The sequence below is a fragment of the Vanellus vanellus genome, assembly GCF_965231255.1.
Source record: "Vanellus vanellus genome assembly, chromosome: 7".
NCBI classification, from domain to species: Eukaryota; Metazoa; Chordata; class Aves; order Charadriiformes; family Charadriidae; genus Vanellus; species Vanellus vanellus.
The window spans coordinates 4,968,713-4,992,533 of NC_138912.1; the positions used below are offsets into that span (position 1 = coordinate 4,968,713).

The 23,821-nt window shown below is 43.0% G+C and overlaps 1 protein-coding gene across 1 annotated transcript in view; it reads left to right on the forward strand.

Moving 5' to 3' along the window:
* CPXM2 (carboxypeptidase X, M14 family member 2) overlaps positions 1-23,821 on the forward strand; it is a gene marked incomplete at both ends in the record, with an annotated part of 80,406 nt that overhangs the window by 2,705 nt on the left and 53,880 nt on the right. The window contains 3 exon segments of the mRNA XM_082486698.1: positions 5,046-5,059; positions 5,062-5,080; positions 5,083-5,148. Coding sequence (XP_082342824.1) covers positions 5,046-5,059; positions 5,062-5,080; positions 5,083-5,148 — 99 coding nt within the window.

Below are 23,821 nucleotides of genomic sequence, written 5' to 3' on the forward strand. Positions count from 1 at the left end.
CCAGCACATGGAGACTTGACACCAGCTCAACAAACTGGCTCTTAGACTTGCTTTAATATGGGAAAATGCAGTGTATTTCCTCGGGAGCAGCTGAACTATTTTAACTGAAATAGCCATAATAAGCCCTAAGGCAAACACCCGGCAAAGAGAATGGTTAGCGTTCGTTAAGGACGTAAGTGAAAACAGGGGGTTTTTAGCAGGAAGGCAATTTTGACTGCAGCCAGTGTTAAAAGTTCTGGCTATAATATCTGAAATTTCTCCTTTCTCCTCTCTCAAAGGCAGGCGAGGGCCAGGTCCTGCCCGTGCAGTGACTCCAGTGCTTAGTGCCGTGTCACCAGCGACCGGTTTGAAATGAAGATCTGAAAATCCGGCCCCTCATAGAGGTGCCCAAATAATAATACATCCCTATAACTTCTCATTTGTGGCTTGTTAAGAGGAAAGCTAGAAATAATAAAAGCAGTTGCCAAACAGACATCCATGAATAGTAACTACAAATCTGGCTGTGTAAATATGAGTGGTGTGTGTATATGTATACATTTATGTGTTTAAACATATATCCGGAACTGGAATTAATTTATTGGACATGCAGTAAATACAAAAATTTGCTTTTGGTGAGGCTCGCTGGCAGCTGGGCATGTGGGATTAATTAATTGTAACAAACAATAGTCTGGCTGGGAGCTGGGATGAAGAAAGCGGAGGAACAGGAACGTGTGATCTGCCCTTTGGCTGAGCAGCTGGTACTGATCAGCCCGAGCTTTGAATCAAAGTTGAAGTCAAACGTAGCAGTCTGAAGGACGCAGCACATAACAGATGACACAGACTCGATTTATTTACGCTAATTACTGAAGGTGGTGAGAATATAGATATTTTCAATCTGTGAAATATTAATGTAGGAAGAAATCCTATTGATTCCACTGGGGTTGCAGTGGTTTGGTTTGTTGTTTTTTTTTTTTTAAAACTATTAATAGAATTCATATTTGCAAATAGTCGATTCAGATAACAGTTAAAAATATCAGTCTGCCTCCTTGCCCTTTAAACGACTCATAAATGAAGTGGTACTAGGTCATCCTTGGAAGGTAAACAGTTGGATTGACAGGTTTCTGTATACGCATATTTCCATTTTCTAATTCCATCCTTGTTTGCTTAGGCCTCTATCCAAAGCCCATTCAAATCAGTGGAAAGAGTCTTGTTAACGTCAATGTTTTTCTTTTATTAAACTCTATTAAAAGAGTTTAACATACGCCGTCTCAGCTACCATCTGTGGGGCAGACCCCTACAGATGCTTTGGGGGTCTGTCTGCAGCCCCCACGAGCACTGCTGGGTGTTGCGCATTGCTCAGGGTCGCGACTCGACAGTACCCCCTGTCAATCCTGTTGCGCCCAAATCTGCCACAATTAAATCTGTAATTATTTTGGTGTGCTTTACAAAGCCTATACTTGTTATAGAAGTTCTTGTTCTGGACATACCTCAGTGCTGACTGCCTTCAGAAAATAAAGGAGTGATGTGTATTTACCCGGCAGTGCTCTTAAAGGGTTTCAGTGCACATTTATTTTGTATTTCACAGGTCTCCCAGTGTTTGATCTCTGTGCAATCAGACATATGTGTCTGTGTAGGAGTCATGATTTCCTCCGTCTTATCTGTTGCTTTCCCCGGGCTTGATGAAACTCTTCAGATGCATCACTGGTTACTAGCCCCATATTTGTTTATTTTTGTGTCATGTTGCCACCTGTTCAGCAATGTAATTCTTAAGGTTTTCGGTTCGTTGCGTTTTTTTAATTTACGTAGGGCACAGGAATCACTTGGATGGGTCAGGGTCTTACTGGACAACGTGTCTAAGGAGGAGTCAGTAAGGGAAGGCAAAAAGAGGATAAAATGGCCAATGCAAGCAACTATGAAAATTATCTTACAGAAAGAATTTGAATGCGTAAAAATAGACTGATAGTACGTTAATTGGGGCATATATCAAGATACGAGATAATGAAGGCTTGAAGAGAGGTCATTGAGTGAATAAGGAGGAAAAGCTGAATCATAGAGATGTTACTCAAGAAGAGCTGGAAAGATTTTGTTGCAAAATGGTGACGAAGACCTGCAGAGAGTGTGATTTTAAAAACATGACAAGTTTATGGAGTTGCTGGCATTTGAATGGTGAATTCGTTCACTAGGAAGAAGACAGGAGAAAGGGATATATAAGGCATTGAACTGATAGCTGAAAGCACTTAAGAAGAGGTCACCAAGATACACCAGATTTCCAGCTAGAACAGAAGGAAACACAGAAAGAGAAGGTAGCCTGTGAATCCACATTGCTTGCCAAAATTGTGGCTTTGGATGGGATCAGCTAGAGCAAAGACGGAAGAGGGGAGAGTGAAAACAGACAGGCAGGCTGAAGGCGTACCTAGAAAGTTCAGAGGAAGTCTAGGAGCAAAGGGAGTCATCAAAGTCAAAGTTTTCCAAAGACATTTGTAGTCCGGTGTGTTGAACTTTGCTGGCACGTTGAAGATGGGGTAACGTCTCAGAGCTCTGGCTGGGAAGAAGTCCTTGGAAACCTTGGCCAGGTGCCTTTGAGTGGAACGCAAGGGCCAAAAGCCAGACGGGACGGGCAAGTGGCGTGGGTCTGGCCGGGAGCAGAGCCAGCAGGGGCTTTCGGCAGCGTGTCGGCGGGCTTAGCGGGAAGGCGTGAAAGGAAATGGGACAGGAGCTGGAACTACAAGAGAGATTCAGGGGGAAGAGGAAACAGGGTTTGGGGTTGGGGAACTGACTCAGAGGGTAGAATGAAGGTTTTCCTGCGTACATGGGCTGGTGTTTAAGTGAAGGCTATTCAGTGATAAGTGAGTCATACAGGAATTAAGAAATAAGCACAGGATTACCCGTATGCTGGGTAATTACCAGCGCTGCTCTCCTCTAGCCCGTGGGTATCCTCTCTTGTAGCTGGCTTCCATTCCTGAGAAGCCCCGAGAAAGTGGAGCACTCCTGTGACCTATAACGTAGATTGTCATTTTAAAGCTTTTGCTTAAACTTCTTATATACTCAACTTTTAAGAACAAACTCATTGGCCCTAGGTGCATATCCCATGAATTTTAATATGACCTGTATCACTTCCTAATTGCCAGATGTGACAAGCAAAGATGAAAACATGTGGCTTTTAATGAGCTCTCTTTCATCTACCAGCTTCTATTTTCTCCTCAGCACTTCTGCAAACATGTAGAATAATGAAATGTAACATAGCCATTCCATTTAAGAGCTCATCCTTTAAAGAATGTCACAACAAAAGAGGACAAAGAATGACTAAGAACGAATAATGAGCAGTGCCCTCACAATTGGCCATACCTTTTTGATTAGCATCTTTCCGTACCCATGGCTTCAATGAATAATGTACCATGAGAAAAAAAAAAAAAAAGAATAAACACATTTGATTACGCTAGAGAAAACCGTTTTCTATGATAATTCTCCTAGCAGTCTTCTCTGAATTCAAACTAATTTTTAAGGTGAGAAAAATACCTCTTTAAAAAAAGGACAGTTTCACTGAATAGATTTTAACAGTATGAACCTGAGTCTAGACTTCTTCCTGAAATGCCGGAATATTACAAATCACTCATTATTTGAATTTGTTCTCGGTTTTTAATGTTATTCTCTTTTCAGTGAGCTGGCTAGACAGGTCAATCCAATGGTTCACAATCATATTTCACTTATTTCTTTTAGTTTTGGAACAAAGACTTCTGTCAGCTATGTGAACTTAGAATCTATCAATAAGATGAGGCAGTGGAAGGTACGGTGCAGAAGCAGCAATTTCTTGAATTTTCAACGTTTGAGCCTTCCTGGGATTTTTGAGCCTTTCCCAATCCATTGTCTATGTAAAAAGCAGACTACCAAAAGATTTGTTGTCTGGGTACAGAGCTGAGATTTGATTATCGTAGTCACACATAGTGGTTGCTCGTGCTTACATTATTATTATGCAAAGGGTGCATCAGGTGTGGTCCTCTTGTCAGGCATCTGGTGAGGTGTTGTCTTGCGGTACTGCTTGTTTCATAGAGCGAGGCTTTTTGAAATGAACATATAAATATGTCCCTTTAACACTAGGGGTTTGGGGTACTCCAGGAAAACGGGAACAAGCAAAGCTGTGATGTAGCCGAAATTATTTGCCTTTTAAAATTCAGTGATTGCACATGCCATAGCCTTTACTCAGCTCAAACAAACATTCACCAAGGGAAAGCAGAGGTGACAGGAATAATCACTCATGTTAGAAACAGAGAATCGCCTTTAACTTTTCTGTCCCTGGGAGCTACCTTAACGGACAGCTTGGTCCTGTTTAATTCAACATGCCGTGAATCAAAGATGGCATTTGAGTTGCCTTCATTTTGGCGTGGAATTTCATTCAGGGGTGGTCATGGCCATCGTATCTGTGCAGTTACATCTCCAATGTAGAAGTTACTTCTCAGTACCCTGCCTGAACACACTGGCCATGCCCAGGCAAGAATGAAGTGCAATAAGGATGTTCAGAGGACACTGTGGCCAGCCCCAAGATAGGTATGTAACACTGCTGCTGTCTGATTATTTTCCTGATGGGGACTTCTTTTCCTGAGCCACCAATGATGCTGATCACTGAGCACCACAGACACCTCTTTCGAGGCTTTGCCTAGCTCCTCTGGAAGCATTTCTCTGCCTATTTCTGCTGACTTCAAAAGGGGTTTGGTGGGGCTTTTACGTATCTGACCAAGTCATAAAAAACACCTCCGTTAAACCCTTAGTAAAATACACTGCAATGCTAATTCATTACTTCTGATGCAAACACATTTCTAATTTTCTTGCATCACAGCAAAAGGAACATTTTTGCTCTGAACTCCGTGGTTGGGTTTTTTTGCTCTAAACTCCGTGGTTTTATCATCCCAGTGCGGGGAAGAACGGGGTACTCTGGGTGTGTTCTGTGTGCTGGAAGGGATGGAGCGCCATCAGAGAGGAGCAAGGCATTTTCTTCTTCATGCGGTCACCAGGCAGTGCTAAATCAACTTGACAGGTGTAAAAGGAATACTGTTTCTCTTTTATACCCATAGCTAAACATGGCAACAAAAAAAAGGTGAGAAAAACAAGGGGGGAATGAAGAGATGCCAGATGGTGAATCTGAGAGTCACAGTGCCTATGAAGACATCAGAGGAAGTATGTGGGGATCATTTAAAGCATCTTTGGAGTCCTTTGGGTTTAGCTGTTAATCCCTCTAGCCCTGTTTGAATTAATTTACAAAGGATATTCTGGGGAATCTGCTGATAGATATCTAAGTCCTCTTTTGGACATCAAATAGTTCTTTTCTCCTGGGTAACATACTGGCATTGGCAAGCAAGGATTTGTACCATATTATTATAGGTTAAATGATGATGAGGAAACGTAAGGGATTTATTCCATATTTCCATAGTAATCAGCATAATTTTTCTAAGCAGAAAGAGGCTTTGAAGTGACTTTCTGATTCTGGAGAGGTGTTCAAAGGAGCTGTATTATAAATGGGAATTGGGCCCAAAAGTATATTTTACAAGAATGTCTTGTAAAAGAATTATATGAGATGCTACTAATACCTCAGAGCTAGAGAAACACATTTCACCCTTGGATTAGGCAGAGTGAAGGATTTCCTATTCTGACACATGCGTGAGCCCCAAACCTGCCGTGCATAGTCTGTGTGGGGCTGCGCCACAGCGCATCCGCTGGGATTCGGTATTGGGAAACAACAGTGGACCATAGTGACTTCCAGTAACTATTGCTCGTGAGTGAAGTTGAGCAGCTGATTTAGTAGTGAAAGCACCCAGATACAGGATTAATCTTCCGTTTACTTGTGGTCATGTACTGCATGGAAATCCTGTAAATGTACAGATCTGTAAATAGTAAATAATATAGTTCTGCTCCTGCTTTTACACAAGAATTAGCAGGGTGCGGTATTTGCAAATTTGCTGCTGCATCCAACAGTCCAAACCAGGAATGTAATGAAAGTTGTTGTATACGTAAGTTAAACACAGTTCATGTACTGGCAGCTCACGTGTCTTTTTACTTCTTTCTGCTACACATGGTATCTGCTCTGCAGTTTCTAGCCACCGACATAGAGAATATTACATTCAAAGTGAAGAGTGTACCTGATTAATTGAGCTCTCTCTCTTTTTTTTTTTTCTTTTTTATTAATCGCTTACCAGTCTACTTTGTGTTTTATCTTTTTTTTTTTTTTTTAATTAGTTGCCTGGCAAACTTCTTGTATGACTATACCTCTACCTCACCTGCATGTGAATTATGTGCATTATGCCACTGCCTGCCAATAGTGTTATTCTGTTAAAATCAACATGATTCCCAAGGACCAAGTTCAACGTACAATGCGACTTAAATCTTTATGAAGTCAATATTAAAGGGCTATGTGTGTTTTTATATTTATAAACTTCTAAGAATACAGGAGTTTTGCCAGTCTTGGGCTCAGGACAACAGATTAAAATCTAAGAGAGAAGCTCCTATCCATAGAAATATGGCCACAGGTAGTCATCATTTTGGTAGTGGTGATTAAAACTGTAGTTGATCTTTCTTTATTTCATCCATTGTGGGCTAATACAAATATCAAAAATAATCATCAGGGCAGGATTTCTCATCCCCTAGCCCTTAGGTTGGAGAATCATGCTCATCTTAGTTCTCCAGCCCCAATTCAGCTCCTTCTGACCTTTGTGAAAAGAGGAGTATCTCCTGCAGCGTGGGCTGAGACCACCTGTGTGCCTCAGTAATTTGATGTTCAACAGCTTTCCCTGGGAGACGTGTGTTCGCTTCATCAACGAGAGCGCTTTACCATCTGGGCCATCGTTTGAAGTCAGATAAAGGGAAACATCCTCTTCCTTTGCCATGTCTGGTGGCCATGTTTCACCCGGAGCCTGGAGCGTTGGACATGTTTGCAGTGTACTGCCATGTGGATAGACAAATGCTCAGATTTGAATCCTAGGACATGGTAGACAGACCTTCACCATCCAGAAGGAGACATGCTGCTGGGTACAGCGTTCAGCTGTTCTATAATGGGATTCAGTTGGGGTTAAGCACCAGAGTCCTGTGTTCAGCATGTTCTTTTGGACATCAATAGCTCATCCAGACAAGGTCTAACAGAGCTTCCTGAGTCTAATTTGTTTGTTTAAATTATGGGGCTTGAGTCGTTCCTGTAGATTTCTTCTTCACACTCTCGCATATCACAACTATAGTTTTCTTGCTATTTCCGTTCTTTTTGGCCCTGTAAGATTGACCTTTCTGGTTGGCACCTAAAAGAGAACCTGAAAGGTAACCCCAAATGTCCCTGCTTGACTCCCAGAGTTTTCTTTGACCTATGGAGGGGCTCAGTAAGTCTGCGGTCTCCGTTGTCCTCAGATTTGCCTTTTACCTGTTTCCTCATATGAACTCCAGAAAGAAAAACAGTGTCCCGTTTCAAGGGGAGTTATGTTTGACAGGAGAGTACAGAGCGAGGCCAAGTGTCTCCTTCCTCTAGCACATTCAAGATTTACTGTAATCTGCCTGAGTGCGTTAATCATCGTGGTGTGCTGGGAGACGGCATTGTTTGCAATGGGAGCAACGGAAAACCCTCTCTCATTCTTTCCCAGAAATCAGAGTATTTTTATGCTCTCCTCTTCAGAGATACGGTGTTTTAAGCTGACAGGTTTATGGCTCCTCTCTACTGTCAGGGTCCGCCTAAAACATCTGTCAAATGACGGGAAAAGTTCAAAGTATCTTGGGAGAGCTGATCTCAAATCTGGGGTTAAGCACTCCCTACCACCACCATTAAGACCACCCCTCACGCCAGATTTGGCTTTATCACAATCTGTTTTCCCCAATATAATTTTCAATTGCGCAACGAGTTTGCCCCATACACGACAGAGGAGGTCTCAACACAGGACTGGATTTCAACCCTCCCAAAGATTTGCCATTGACTTAGAGCAGAAATTTTGATTTCAGCCAAGCAGCCTTGTGTATATGCCTGCAAGTAGAACTTAATACTTCAGCCTTTGACAACATGTTTTTTTTCTTTTTTTCCCTTAATTGATTATGTACTGAGAAGTTCCAGAAAGCATTTCAGAAACAGTTAGAATTATATTTGCCACCACAAGATGGATGGCAAATACCCTACTAAAAATAATAGACACAGTTTTATACCACAGAGTATTTAAAACGCACTTTCTTTATGCACTTAAAATGCCAAGTAAAAAATCCACTGAGAACTTTGCCAAAAGTATGTCTGGGTTACATATGGCCTATACACATGGCTGGGGGGAAGGCTGGAATTTCCCATAGGAAATCTGGATCCGGATCTGCTCCAGGATGCAGGTGACCCAACAGCATGGGGACGGGACACAACAGCATGGGGACGTGTCCCAGTCTTCAGTGCGTGCCACTGGAGTGGGAGGAGAGGTGATAGATCTTGTGCTGCTGGTGAACAGAGAGGAGAGGAGAGGAGAGGAGAGGAGAGGAGAGGAGAGGAGAGGAGAGGAGAGGAGAGGAGAGGAGAGGAGAGGAGAGGAGAGGAGAGGAGAGGAGAGGAGAGGAGAGGAGAGGAGAGGAGAGGAGAGGAGAGGAGAGGAGAGGAGAGGAGAGGAGAGGAGAGGAGAGGAGAGGAGAGGAGAGGAGAGGAGAGGAGAGGAGGAGCCAGGGACAGTTGTAGCCAGGGTCCAGTACCTACACCAGCTCAGACAAAGAGAAAAGTATCTTACAGCTCTTTTGGCAGGTATTTGTTTCCTCGGGCACCTCTGGATGCTCTCGGATCCCAGCAGAGGACTGCAGTCCAAAACTCTTGCAGGCTCCTCAGATTAGTGTCTTGTATCTGGTGCAGTTCCTTTGCATCAGGTATTTCATTAGGTACATTTAAGTGACAGAAAGGGGCCCCAAAAAATCTTCTTTCCATCTTGTAGTGGAACAGATGTTTGGGAGATCATACACAGAGATAGAACGCTATAAGTCTTCTTCCAAAGACCTTTGAAAATGCTGACAAAGTGAGCCCAGGTACTGCAGAGGCCCAGAGATGGGTGGGATGTGGGAGGCTCAGAGAAGAAAATGGATAAATTCCTCAGTTGCCAAACTTGCAGCCCAGGAGGAATGAGGGCTAAGGCATCTGGTCACTGAAATCACAAAGTATAGCATCTGTTGTCTGCCTGAATGACTGAATTCTATATTTAAAAAGAGAAGGAAATACAAGGGGTAATACACTCTTGCTCCAATTTTTCTGCAAAACTACTGCTTGTTGCTTAGGATCTGAAAACACTTCTACAAAAAAAAAAAAAAAAAAAGAGGGTGATGTCTGTCTGCAGGCAATAGTTCAAGTCCACAATGAACAAAGAGCCAAGCTCTCAACCAGCAGCTGAAGGCATTCAGTGTTATTTTAAACTATTAAATGAAAAGGGGGAAAAAAATTCTTGTAGGTCTACTGTCTAAATAATTCAAATCATGATGAAGGCTAGTGGCATGTGGCATGTGGAATACAAAATATTGCAGACACATCTGAATTTTTTGATATTGCTAATATCCAAAGAGCAAATATGTTCTTTGGCTTTTTTGATGTTTGAATGCCAATCAAATGGCAACCATGCTGACTGATTGAGAGCCCCTACAGTCTTACAAGAGGAATAGAACAGGAAAATTTTCAAAATGTGATAAAAAATGCTAGTAGGGAGTTACGCAGCTAAAATGTCACAGAGCTATTTGAAAGGGTGGAGAGAAAAAAGCACAGAACTATTCCTCTGCAAAACCATTCCATATTTCTGTTCATTAATCCTGAATCAGATTTTTTTCCTCCCAGTTAGCAAGGTGGAAAACATTTTTGTTTTATGCTTAGGGAAACTTGCCTGGAAGCTTTCTCTGTTCCACAGCTTTTCAAGTGCAGAATACCTATGCTTACTAAATACTTCTAGCTCCTGTGGGTGGGAAGGAGGATGGGCTCTCCAAGGCAGCAGTTGAGTTAATCATAGAATGGTTTGGGTTGGAAGGGACCTTAACGATCATCTAGTTCCAACCCCCCTGCCCTGGGCAGGGCCATCTCCCCCCAGCCCAGGTTGCTCCCAGCCCCGTCCAACCTGGCCTTGAACACCTCCAGGGATGGGGCAGCCACAGCTTCTCTGGGCAACCTGCGCCAGGGGCTCACCGCCCTCAGAGTAAAAAATTCCTTCCTTATGTCTAGTCTAAATCTATCTTCTTTTAGTTTAAAACCATTACCCCTTGTCCTATTGCAACAAGCCCTGCTCAAAAGTTTGTCCCCATCTTTCCTGGAGCCCCTTTAGGCACTGGAGGGGCTATAAGGTCTCCCCGGAGCCTTCTCTTCTCCAGGCTGAACACCCCCAACTCTCTCAGCCTGTCCTCACAGCAGAGAGGCTCCAGACCTCTGACCATCTTTGTGGCCCTCCTCTGTCCCTGCTCCAACAAGTACATGTCCTTCTGATGTTTGAGGCCCCAGAGCTGGACAGATTACTGCAGGGGGGGTCTCCCCAGAGCAGAGCAGAGGGGCAGAATCCCCCCCCTCGCCCTGCTGGCCACGCTGCTGGGGATGCAGCCCGGGATGTGGGTGGCTTTCTGGGCTGCGAGCTCACATTGCCGGCTCGTGTTGAGCTTCTCATCGACTCAATGATAAGTCCCAAAGTCCCAAATCACATCCTGCACTTTTCACATTAGCACGTTCTTGTTTTGCAGTGGAGACGAGGGCTCTGTTGGTGCCAACATGGGCTATTGCTAGCACGGCGCTATTCTCTGGGGAAAGGATGTCAGACCTCACTGGGCATGTAGTATAAATTAGGGTTTATTTGAATGCTTTCCTGAGCAGTCCTCATGGGGTCCAGAGGCTGGTAAGCGCGTTGCCTTCAGTTTGGATCTTTGGGCTTTCGGCCTTGGGCAAGCAGACACGCATGCATGCAATTTTAAACTCTCTAATAACTCACGTTTCTTAACATTTGAAGCTTCTGACACACTTTGCTTTGAATCAGTGAAACCTCCAATGCGCTAAATGTTCAGCCTGTGTTTTTGAGCCTTTGCTGGACCAGGCCCGAATTGTTAAACAAAGCAGAAACGATGTTTAGACAAAATGAATTTTGGGAATCTTTGGCGGGCTGCACAAAGCTGCAGGATCGTAGGAAGTGGGAATAAGGAGGAAGGACCTCTGAACACTCAAGTCATTTGAGTTGGAGGGGTGCCCACCCTTTGAGATATTTGTCTGAACCTTGCTTGAACTGTTTCGGCTCCTTCGCTCTGTAGCATGGAGCTGGAGCTTCATAAGAGCTTCCCCGCTGAACCTCCAGTTCTTCCCTCTGACCAGCTCAGAAATATCGAGAGCAACGTCTTTCTCACGGTATTTTTAGAATTTCTCTTTCTGTGGACAGGAAGCTCAGAGGCTTCTGAAAATGCTGAGCGCCCCAAATTTAAAAGATATTAACTGAGCTTTTAAAACCACAGAATCCTGGTGCTTGCTTGAGCGTGAGGCATTTTTTTAAATTATTTTTTTTTAGTTCCCTAAAAATTGGCTTTTCCATGACTAGCTTGAGGGCAGGTAGAGAGGGGGAAGTAAAATGGATGGACTATGGTATGTGCCATTGCCTTTTTTGACAATGAACATCCGAAAGCTAAAAAGTCATCTGGAAGCTGAAATCCTTTGGGAAGTTGGGCAAAAGCTCATGGGAAGCCCAGCTGGTGAAATGTGGGAAAGGGAGAGGCTGATTGCCGAGCGTGTGTTTTTCCTGAGCTCCTTAAAAACCATGCCTTTTTCAGAAATTACTTTAGGGATTAATTAATTGCCTGTGCAAGCTGGGCTCTGTGCTTAGATTTCTTCATGGCTGGTGCATTTCCAGTGGGATTCCTGTGCTCCCCTGGGGTTTGCGTCCCCACAGTGAGCCCAAACACCAGTCATAGACCTGTTCCCAGGGGAAGCATCCCTCCTGCACGGGAGGCAATGGGAAGCATCCCTCCTTGCACCCCAGCAATTCCATTCCTCTGCTCTTTAGGCTTTTGCTTTCTTTTTTTTTTTTTCTTTCTTTTTTTTTTTTTTTTTTTCTTTAAACTAGGGTAGTCACATTTCAGTCCAGGCCTGGATTTGATTTTCTCAAATCTTAGAGATTTAATTGTTTCTTGAAGTTTTACTTTCTTTTGCTTTGGACTCTTAAATACTCTGTTTTCAGGGTGCTTCTCAAGGGTGCAACAGCTTGGACATAGGGTGCTTTAAAGGAAAGAATAAAGCTCTGTTATATGAGTTCCTAAATCTTTTGCTTTTCAGGACTACTGGGTATATCCAAACAACCTCTGGTTATTTTCTATGTCCACTTGGCCAGTTTTTCATCCCTTCACTAAAACTTTTTCACTGTTTGGGATTTTAAATATATTAGCCACTTCTGATTTTTTAGTACAGTCTTAGAGCTGAGCTTGAGCCATGAAATAAAAAAAAACTACGTCCATTAAAAAGTATACTTAAATGAAAAGCAAACTAGCCGATTAAATTATTTTTTCTTTTACTGTGCTCTAGAAAACACAAACGTCTTCCTTTTTCATGGTTGAGAAGGAGCACAAAGTTTGAGTTCAGTTTAATTGTAACCACACAACTTTCTCCTGAAATCATTGTCTGAGCAATAGCTCCGGGCACTACGGTGACTTCTACGCTTTATGAGAAAGTGTTTGTTTTTATTCATTTCTCTTATTATTTCATATGAAATAATAACAACAGATGTGATTTTAGAAAAAAAACCCAACTGTATAAATGTCTAAACTCACTGCTAAAGCAGACACGCCAGGTCTGCATAAAACTGAGACTTACACTTTATAAAAGGTTTTAAAACCAAGTTGGATGGATTTTAGGTATTTCCTGTCACAGGCTCTCTATATAGGTCAAGTATTTAGCCCAGATGTGCAACCTGGAGGAGGGCTAGGCAGCAACTGAGACCAGCCTGTGTGGGGTGAGGACTCCCAAATAAACTCTGAGGCTTGGGCAGGCGCTCCCACCCCCTCGGTGATGCTTCCTCGCGGTGGGCAGCACAATTAGTGCTGCCAGAGGAGGAGGGCTATTAATTGCAAGGGGTATAAGCACAGTTGGGTGCTGGGGTATGACGGGTGGCTTGGCAATCTCTGCTGAAGAGGTCAGCTCGCCCTTTGAGGGTCGTCTTGTTTGTGCGCGGAGGTGTGTTTGCGACTCTGTGTTTGTCTACATGCAGAGGAGGCAAATTTTAATGTCACTTCTGATTAGCAGCATATTCTTTGGGAAGATTTTAAATTGGCAAGGATTAGTTTTTCACAAAGCAGCAGGGGAGGAATGACTTTCGGAAAGATGATCCTGTACTATTCGCCCAGGTCTCGCTGCAGATAGACTACTTCTATTCTACCTTCTGTTGGTAAATGCCTATTTTTAGTTTTAATCATGAAAAAATGAAAGATGACATTTCGACTCACGGCTAAGATGACTAATGACTGTCTGCTGCCTAAAGGCATAGCTCACGCTACTTCATCATGCTGGCTCCGAAGTTTGCTGGCTCCCACCAAGAGCTAAGTCAGAAAGCTGAACAGCCTTCTATGAAACCCAAAACTGAACAGCAAAGTGAGTCCCTCTTCATTCCTGGTTTACTAGTGGTAGGTTTTGGATTGATTCATCAAAGGAAGCTAATGCATCTGTTTCAATACCATACACACCAGATTTTCCACCTAACAGAAAATTAAAAGAAATACGGTTTGGTCTATGCTGGAGCTTAACTTGATTGGAAGTTGAATTAAGTTAAGTAGTGCTGCCCGGGAAGCGGCTGATTTCAGTCTTTCTCGAGTGCAAATTTAGTACTTCGGAATAGAGGAAACTATAGTAGTGGCAATAAAATTTAATGGCTCCTCAGTACTAATGAGACCTCCTTTACAATCTCTCAAGTTTTTCCTGCTCTATGTGTGTGGGCTTCCTGCGTGCGCTAGGGAGAGCGAGAAGGTGAAAACTGGGTGATGGCAGAGTGGTGCCACTTATTTCAGTGAAACCGGGTGGTTTTGGAGAACTGCTGAAGCTGTTCCTGTGTACTTCACCACTAGGTCTACTATAGCCCCAGGTGTGTAATTCAGATCCTCGTGATGGAGCGTATGCAGCCCCTTTCCCATGTCCTCCCTCTTGGATACTTCCCTTGTGCTCCCTGGGATCCTTGTTTTGCTCCAAAACAGTGGGTCTGCTGGAAAATCCTTAAAGCTGGCAGAATTCTTGGTAGATGTATATTTCCAGGCCCCAAAGTTATGGAAAATTGCAAGGTTATGTATGTTTAAGGAATTTCCTGACTATGCTGTCACTCTGCGCAACTGCGTAGTGAACGTGCTATACCTAACTATGGATATAGTTACTTCTGTATGAAGTTGCTATCACAGCTTTCATAGAGGGGGAGGAAAATAATTGCACCATACGCCAATTTTATACTCATAGAACTGTTTTTACGCAGTGGTTAAACTTCAGCACTTTAAAGGTGTCTTATTTATTGGGACAGGCCAGTACCCTAAGGTAGTAGTTATTTTCTGTCTTGATTTTGTATTTGTTAGTGGTAGTCCGAGTTTCAATGTTTATTTTTAATGGCCAGACTTAATGTTCTTATTGTAGAATCTTTGATCTTGCAGTATACCTCAGTGATTTGATATTTTAAGCTATTTCTGGCATGAACACATCTGACAGATATGTGTTTTTAATGGTAACTTTAGTCCTATACCCAGCCATTGTGCAAGCAGTCTGTCTCAGTTTTTTTCTCCATTGTTTGGCTGAGTCTATTTGCTTGGCTACGGAAAAAAAAAGGATAGTTCTCATTTTTGACGGCTGTACTCAGTTTTGTGGCTTTAGCTGGAATTACAGAAAGTCTTCATCCTGTGCTTCAGAAAAACATCAGAGGAGACATTTTAAAATTAATAGCACAGAATTCAGCCCGAGTCAAAGTTCATAATAAAAAGTTAAGAATTGATATGATATTTTTCAGGCTGTATTTTTTTTTTTTGGCTATTGAAGGTAACAGTTTGTCTTTTTCAGAGCAATCAAATACACCTATTCCTTTGTAGATGAAGTGGAGAACTTACGAGGTTTGGGTAGAAATGAGAGGGTACCTTGTATCATGAGCATCTGGAAACCAGTCCTGGGGCTATGCCTACAGTGGTACTTAATGCCTGCTGATGGTCTGCACTGAATACAGCTTGTTCTCCCCTTGTTTCACTTGTTAATGGCCTGGATGCCGTGACCAGGTCAGCAAGGTGGTGTTCCTATGGGCAGTAAGGGAGAAACTCTGGGGTCCCTGCCCGCAACCCCCCTTTCCTCTGCCTTTCTCTTCTTGCAGAGACATGGGGAAAGAGAGATGAAGCCAGTTCAACACATGCAAGAGCTACGGACAGTGTTTCCGTTACCTCTTCACCTCTCCACAGGCACATATGGATATGGTTGCTTCTTCCCCCTGAGCTGAAGGACCACAGGCAGCAAGAATCAGAGCCAGGAGGAAAAAGGGGAGATGCCTCTTGTGCCCAAGCATGCAGACTTTGTTCATGTGGGATCGGGCTCCTGTAGTGTCCACGTCATAAATCACGTCATCTCCTAGGCAGGCTGTAGGATGGCAGCAGTAGGCAGCTCGGGGAATGTCATATGGTGTCTGGAGTTTAGCTGAGCCCCTTCAATCTGAATGCTTGGCCAGAAGTCTCCCAGGGAACAGACTCTTTGGAAATTCCTGCTTCCAGCTGTGCCGGGAAGCTCTCCCTGCTAAATGTGCTGTTTTGTGGCATCTAGATCCAGCCACAACCTGGGTTTGTGAGGGAGCAAAAATGTGAGAAGTAATGACAGAAAAAAAAAAAAAAAAAAGGTGTACATTCTGGATCTCAGAAATGTTTGGTTTTGTGTCAGACCCAACCCAAAGGACCAAGATAATTCTTAATTTATTCTTTATTCGCCTTTAATTGCTGAATTTTCCCTCAGCCTTGAAGCAGAAGAAGAGACAGTTTTACACTCGCGTAGAGTCTGTACCCCGCAACTTTTCAAGCAACTGTTGTTCCCGATGCTGCCAGCTGGCGTGCAGGGTTTAGGTGGCGTAAAGCAGCCATGGAAGTTGGACTAGATGATCTCTAGAGGTCCCTTCCAACTCTGATAATTCTGTGATTCTGTGAAGGGTTTGGTGTCTTTGCACCAGGGGAGGGCTCTGTGTGTCGCTGGTATCAGATATGGTGAGGACACAACTTTGGTGGCCTTGAAACCATCTCAGGGCTTTCACCCTTGTCTGCTGCCTCTGACTCCAGTGGGACATGGGTATTAAATCCACACGTCCCCTGCCAAGGACCGCATTGCCTTGTGCCATCAGGCAGGAGCTATTTGCCACTTCTCTCTAACTACCTCCCTTCCTAAAGAGCTGGTTTAGCTGCTGAAGCGTGTGTAGTGCGGGACACAGGAAACACGGTTGGAGCAAATTTTCTGGTGAGACTTTTAGCAGGGAAAGGTGTGAGTTTACCTGGAAGAGTAAGCCAAGCGAGCAAGCTAGGATTAAAAACACCTCCCCTCCCCACAAGCTAAGATGATGTCAAAACACAGCTTCTTGGCCCAAAGACAGGCCCTGGAGAAGGCGGTTGAAAAGAAGAGGCATCTTTGATCACCTAAAGCAGCTCTGAGATATCAGATGGGTAGCATTTTTTTGTTTTTTAATCTTCAACAGCAACCATAAAGAGAAGTGTATGTTGCAGTGCTGTGATAAATATTGCCCTTTCCTTCTGAGAAAGGTCGCCGACTTCTTAAAACCCCCATGCAGTATTTGGTGCTTGTCCTAGAAAAATATACAGCTTTGATGCAATATTAGAGAACAATTAACATTGTCTTTGGATAGAAAAATTTGGCATCTATTTAATCCTTTATTTGATCTTTGATCTGGGACTATAATTCAGTATTTTAACTTCTATATAGGGGATTTGTTGTAAGTGCACATTGATTGCTTTGTTCCCTTAGTGCCCTGGCAATGGGTTTATAAGAAAAAACAAATAAAAGCAAACTGTGTTTGCTTGAAGAACTTTCATCTGCTCCAATTAACCTGGGGTGCGTGGGGGCTGGTGGCCTGAATTCAGGCCACAAAAGAAACGAGTATGTATCGCTAGCAACACTTTGGATGTGAACAAAGTCAAAAACCTGCTCAGGCTGAAATGCATGGACCCGTTTCCAGGGAAAAGCTGGGCCATACCAAGTATAGAGTGTGACTCATGAACACCTGCGGAAATTTCACACTTCCACAATCACATCGTCAAAACAGCAACGTTTAGCTAGACCATGTTCCCCCCACAAATGTCTTAAGACTATAAATATACCAAATTATTTAGAAAACGGAGAACCTTGTTCTGTTTAATTCGGCCCCCACAAAGGCTGTCCATCACAGCAAAGCAGTCAAAATACGTTTTCAGCAAGTAGCAGGTCAGCAGAAACGTGCCGCTACTGTTGTTTCACCTTTCAGGTGCGTCGCAGTATTAAAATACTTTGCATACCTGTGACCTGAGTATTACTTGAGATGCAGGAATTAGACAGCCAGAGTTTCCGTTAAAAGCTTCTGCGCTTGGAAGATTTATTATCAACCTCCCTTTTCATAGGAAAAGCTGTAAAGTTAGCTGTTAGGATACAATTTATTATATTGACCTCATTAAGAATTTTTGTCCAAGACCATAAAGATCTAAGAATAGTATGGATAATATAATAAGTGTTAAAGTTTTCATCCCCCAAAATATGTGCTTAATTGTGCGCTTAACTTACCTACATCAGTAGCTTCACAAATTTGCATCTTCTTCGTTAGCTAAATGTTTAAGTGTTTTACTTAAAGAAGGCCTAAATTCTGCACCTACCCTGGGACGGCTCAGAAAAAGAAACAGGGAATCAAACCCTAAAACTAAATCCGTCATTTTACGTGGGATTTTGCCATGAAATACCTGACCCTACCGCGTTGACAAGGCATGTGTTGAGTCCGCAGAGGACAAGTTCTCCGGAGAAGGGATGAGTCTATAGCCAAGTCTGACGGGCAAATGGGTTTACAGAAGGAAGAAACAGGTATTGATTACAGTGATATGTCGTTACTAGAAATAACATCCTAAAGCACATCACGCTGGCACCATACCTGCTTCCCTTCCCAGCAATGACAGATCATCTCTGTTGCTGTAGGTGCCTACTGGCCACTGTCATCCCCCTGACTTGGGCAAACTCTGGCCACTCTAAGGCCAAGATGTGCAATGTGGGTTTGACCCTTTAAACTGGCCAGCATAATTTTTACAGATACTTTAGTGTCTGTTGTTACGGCTGAATGCAGTGATAACCTGGGATGGGCTTCATTACTGAAAATAGAATCATAGAATCATAGAATTGTCTAGGTTGGAAGAGACCCTTGGGATCATCGAGTCCAACCATCTACCCTACTCTACAAAGTTCTCCCCTACACTATATCCCCCAACACCACATCCAAACGTCTCTTAAACACATCCAGGGATGGGGACTCAACCACCTCCCTGGGCAGTCTGTTCCAATGCCCGACCACTCTTTCTGTGAAAAATTCTTTCCTAATGTGCAGTCTAAATCTACCCTGTTGGAGCTTGAAGCCATTCCCTCTTGTTCTGTCATTAATTACCTGTGAGAAGAGACCAGCATACTGGCACTGTATAATCATACTGGCACTGTATGTTTTGGTGGAAAATGCTCGACTTAAACAAACCAGTTACACTGGAAGGGTGATGAGGTCTTTGTATTTATCATAGTGATGTTCTGTTGACTTTGCTGCTGCAAACTCAAGCTCCAAATGCAAAGCTACAGATACCAACAGCAACAACAAAAAATCCTGGCCCTAAACCCATTCTTTGCATAGAGAAACTTCTGTGTGAACTCACCGTCAGCACTGCCTTGACCTCCTCTTGTCTTCTCTGAACGGCTGTGTCTCTGTAGTGCAAGATCCTTTCCCCCCAAACGTTTTGAAGTGCAAGGGGATTCTTACGTATTTAAAAATGACAAAGCTCCTGCAGCTAAAACCCATTTAGAATCATAAAAAATAAATAATCAGAGTACATTCTGCCTCCAAATGTCAGGGAGACTGTCAGGCTGCACAAGGCTGGTATTTCTCCGTTTCTAGACCTGAGTATCGCTGTGTATGAGGAGTTAGACAAGAACAGACTTGAGGGAATTGAAAAGGATTATTCGTATGGGTTTTAAAAATATAAGTGAAAAGGAAACATGATGCTTCTTTTTTCTTTCCATTTGAAAAACTGAACATATTCCTAAATTGATGGAAAATATCCTTTAAATAAACCAATAATTCGTCTGCTCTGCCTCCAAAAGAACAGTACAGAATGATTTCCTAAATGCATCCTTATTAGATATAAAAGCTATAAAGACAATCTGTGCTTATCTGACAGTCTTTATTTAGACTAGAAGAAGATAAAATAAATGAATAATTTAGGCAATAAAGATGAACAGAAGTGTTTTCTTTTCCCTGCTCGTACATATATCTTCTACTTATGGAATTGATATGTTTCTAAGAATGCCTGCTAATACAGTTTTATCATCAAAAACAGCTAATGTTGCAGCAGAGCAGCTGTAATTATACTGCTGGTGTGAAGACAACCAGGCTGGCTCTTCAGAAAGTGGTTCTTTTGACTGGAGTTTCAGTGGAAGGTGCTGCATCAGTAGAGCACAGCCACCACGAGGCTGAAACTGCTTTCCAACTTGGGCCAATGTCCTTGTGCAGAGCCATGCTGAGATTGCAAGTTGAGTTGATGTTGGCTTGAGAAGGGAGCTCGGTAGCTCCTTCAGGTAGTGCGCTTGGTATAGGCAAGCCATGAATTATACCTGATAAGTTGAGATTTCAAGAGATGGGGTTGGGACTGAAGTCATTCTCAAGGCTTTCCCCCTCCTGACTTCAAGGGACAGGCGATCACAAAGTGTCGAAGGATCAGAGATGCCTGGCTGCCCTGAGCTGGGATACAATCATCCGTCTGTCCAGAAGAAGTGTAATTGAAAGTAACGGACACTGAGATATAGACGTTTAACATAGGGAATAGGAAAGCTATTTTGAAATGGGAACCTCACAAGAACACCATTCCAGATACAAACATTATCAAGTCCGAGTCCAAGCCCCATCTCTTTTTAAGCCTTGGAATTAATTAATTTCATCCAGACGTCTTATTAATGGCTTGTTTCTAAAGTGAATACCTATTCGTGGTGGCAAATCACAGACGAAATCACGGTTGGATATGGGTCAGGCAGAGAGAAATGTCCATAACTCAGCCTCTTCCCTGCACCTGCAAGCTTAATGCTTGTTTTTCAGTCTCTTTAGAACATAAATACTCTAACTGCATTTTGTTAGTAAGTTGTTAAGTGCGTAGTCTGTGGATTTAAATGTCTTTCAAAGCCATAGTTGAATTTCCTGTATTTTATAATGATTAGTTTTTCAACCAGTTAAAGAAATGACCAAATAACTAGGTCATTTCCAGTTGAATCTATAAGGTATGAACTGCTCTGATTATTCATGCTATCCGATATCTGTGGCTTCTGCAAGAGTTTTTCAAACTAGCGTGGAGAATACAAAGTCATTAAGACAGTCTGACAGATTGTGTGGCAGTTTTCATTGTTATATGGAAGATTTCTTAAATAAAAGATATTAAAGCAATACTTTAAAAGGCACAGTATTTATGAATGACATAAATCAGTTTCTTTTCTTGTATGTTTTTCAAAAATAAGTTGTCCTGACACACACCAACAAAATAATTCATCTAAAATTAGATTCACAGTATGACTCAGAATTAATTTTTTTTCAGTAGTGAAATGGCAACCTTAGGTGGATTGTGTTGTATTATGATGACTAACCTGGAGTTAATCAGATGAGGCCATACTGAAAAATTTGTCCCTACCATCTCTGTACATGACAGATTTTTTTGGTCTAATATGCTCCTCTTTTCATCCCTTTGTTGACACTGGAATTCATATGCATGTGGAAAAAATTAATATTCCTAAAGTGTTAATAGTCAATTATTATGGCTGTAGATAGAAGACATCATTTCTTTTAAAAGCAAAATCAAAGGTCTTCTCTTGGGGAAAACAGCACAAATTCCATACATCAAAGCTACTGCAAACAATAGGCTTGATGACTCCAAGAATATCATCGCAGTGCAGAGCGGCACAGTCAAACATCTAAAGGTCAGTGGTCTTTTATGGAGAATCCTGCTGCTCTGCTCCCAGTTTGGGATGGTCACTGGAGAAAGAGGGGCCAACTCCAAAATGAATGTTTTTCATTAATTTTCAGTCAAGTGTTGGAACAAAATACTTGATTTTTCTTACCAAGTTAAAAAAAAATAGATCTTTATATGATTTGGTAAGTTATTCAAGTGACAGCTTAACATCTACTTCACTTCCAGAGATAGCAAGTTAGGTGCTCTCCTATTAATTTACATCAATAACAGTAAAAAAAAAAAAAAGATCCTAATGATTTCACTTGAAATATCGTAAAGCTTGAGCACTTTGAGAAAGGACAGCATATTGTTAACAACGTATTGCACAGTTTTCGTCAAAGGTGTCTGTATTGCGTATCGTTGATAGCTCCTGCCTGCTCTTAGAGCTTAATCTTGCTTTCATTGAAAACTCCTGTTAAATTGAGCATTTCATAATATTGGCCCGTTAATCTGATGCATTCGCAGACAATACAAATAATTCATCCTTAAAAATAAAGAGCAGTCAGGCATGTTTAACTGAGATCCATAGGAACATTTTTCAGTCTATTCTTAGGCTTCAGTTTCTCTAGAAACTGAGATAACACACAAAAATATATGCCGGCAATTTTTTTAGCCTGTAAGTACCCATCCTGCAGTTTAAGAAACCCTCCCTGAAATCCACAGGCAATCCATGAATGTTGCGGTTGTATAGTAAATTCTCAACATTTCAGTCTGAATAAACCCAAACCCACTTCTGGTACGTACACTGGCGAGCATACGTCACGCCAGGTATCTTCAGCCAGGTCTGCCAGGCAGCTGCCAGGCTCAAAAATAGTGCTTTTCCCACAGGCTTCGTGAAAATAGGTCTCTCTAAAGAAGAGTGTGTCCTGCACTGCGCCCGGGGCAGCTCCATAAGCCCTCGTTCCTCTCGGGTAGCAGAGAACGGGCTGTGAAACGCAATCTGGAAGAGACTGTGCTTCCATGGATGCGTTGCTCCTGGAGCTGGTTGTTCGCTTTGTGGGAAGTTTTCTACTTTTTTGTTAACTCCTAGCAGTACCTGCAGATTGCCCCTTAGCCTTGTTAGGTGCAGTAAAACCATTGAATTAAACTATATTAAATGAAAGTTATTGTGTGGGAAGATTTAGACTGGATACAAAGAAGAAATGTTTTACTGGGAGGGTGGTGAGACACTGGCCCAGGTTGCCCAGAGAGGTGGTGGATGCCCCATCCCTGGAACCATTCCAGCTCAGGTTGGATGGGGCTCTGAACAACCTGGTCTAGTTGAAGATGTCCCCGCTCATGGCAGGGGGGTTGGACTAGATGGCCTTTAGACGTCCCTTCCCACCCAAACCATTCTGTGATTCTGTATTTTATGGACTGAGTGTGTAAAACTAGCTTGCTTTTATTTCCAGCTCAGACCAGGGATGGGTACTTCTGGATGGCTTTTGAGTGCCTGGGAATGGTGAGATTGTCCACAGAGCCAAATATGCCGAAGTGCAAAACCGTTTGCAGGATTACACCATGAAATTGATTTCCAAACCTGTCTTGAGGACTGAAATTGTTAAAGAATGGCAGGCGGTTCCCAGCTGTATAATTTACTCCCAGTAGAGATCTGTTAGTGCCCGAGACTTCTTCTGGTCAGAGTACGATGAAAGATGAAACACTCTATAGGGAAACGTGATTAAAACAATCAGCCAGTGAAACAGGAATCCTCTGAGCTACTCCTTCCTCTGGCTTTCCTTATTCATCCTGTCTCTTCTCTGTTTACTATAATTAGATTGAAAGCTCTTGGAAATGAGGAACTGTCTACATTTTGTCTCTTGTGCAAGACTAAGACCAACTGTTGGTACTTTAGAAAATACATTAATATTTAGCTTTTATCTTTACTTTTAATATTTAGTATCGTCTCTTTTGAAGACACAAATTTTGGCTTGGACTTCTGCGAGAACTTTCCTAAGGATGAACAAAAGAAATAGTAGCGGGATTTGAGAGCAATTAACATTTTTCCTGAGGGATTTTAGGTTGTTATGAGCTAAGGAGGAGCATAGGCGATCTCATAGGTTTTGCCAGTTTGCGCAGGGCAGTGCAAAACTACAACTCAAACGTGGCCAGGATGACATTCTCAGGTATGTACCCTCATGACATTTTGGTGAGTGATTAAAAATATAAATGTAAGAGGGATACAGGTACAGAGTGTGGGAGTGAGCGCTCTGACAATCCTCCAGCAACCGGGGCACAAGCGAGACGGCCATCCCCTCTGTCAGGCAGGCGGTGCGGAGGGAGGGTTTGGGGTCTGGAGGGGCGGCCTGGGGATTGGAAATGTGGTCTGGGCTTCAAACCGCATTTCACATATGAGCTCAACATGAGCCAACAATGTGCACTCACCGGCCAGAAGGCCAACTGCATCCTGGGCTGCATCCCCAGCAGCGTGGCCAGCAGGGTCGGGGGGAGGGGGGGGCGGCGGGGAAATCTGCCCCTCTGCTCTGCTCTGGGGAGACCCCCCCGCAGTGCTGCCTCCAGCTCGGGGGGTCCCAACAGCAGAAGGACACGGAGCTGTTGGAGTGGGGCCAGAGGAGGGCCACAAAAATGATCGGAGGGCTGGAGCCCCTCTGCTGTGAGGACAGGCTGAGAGTTGGGGGTGTTCGGCCTGGAGAAGGGAAGGCTTCGGGGAGACCTTAGAGGCCCT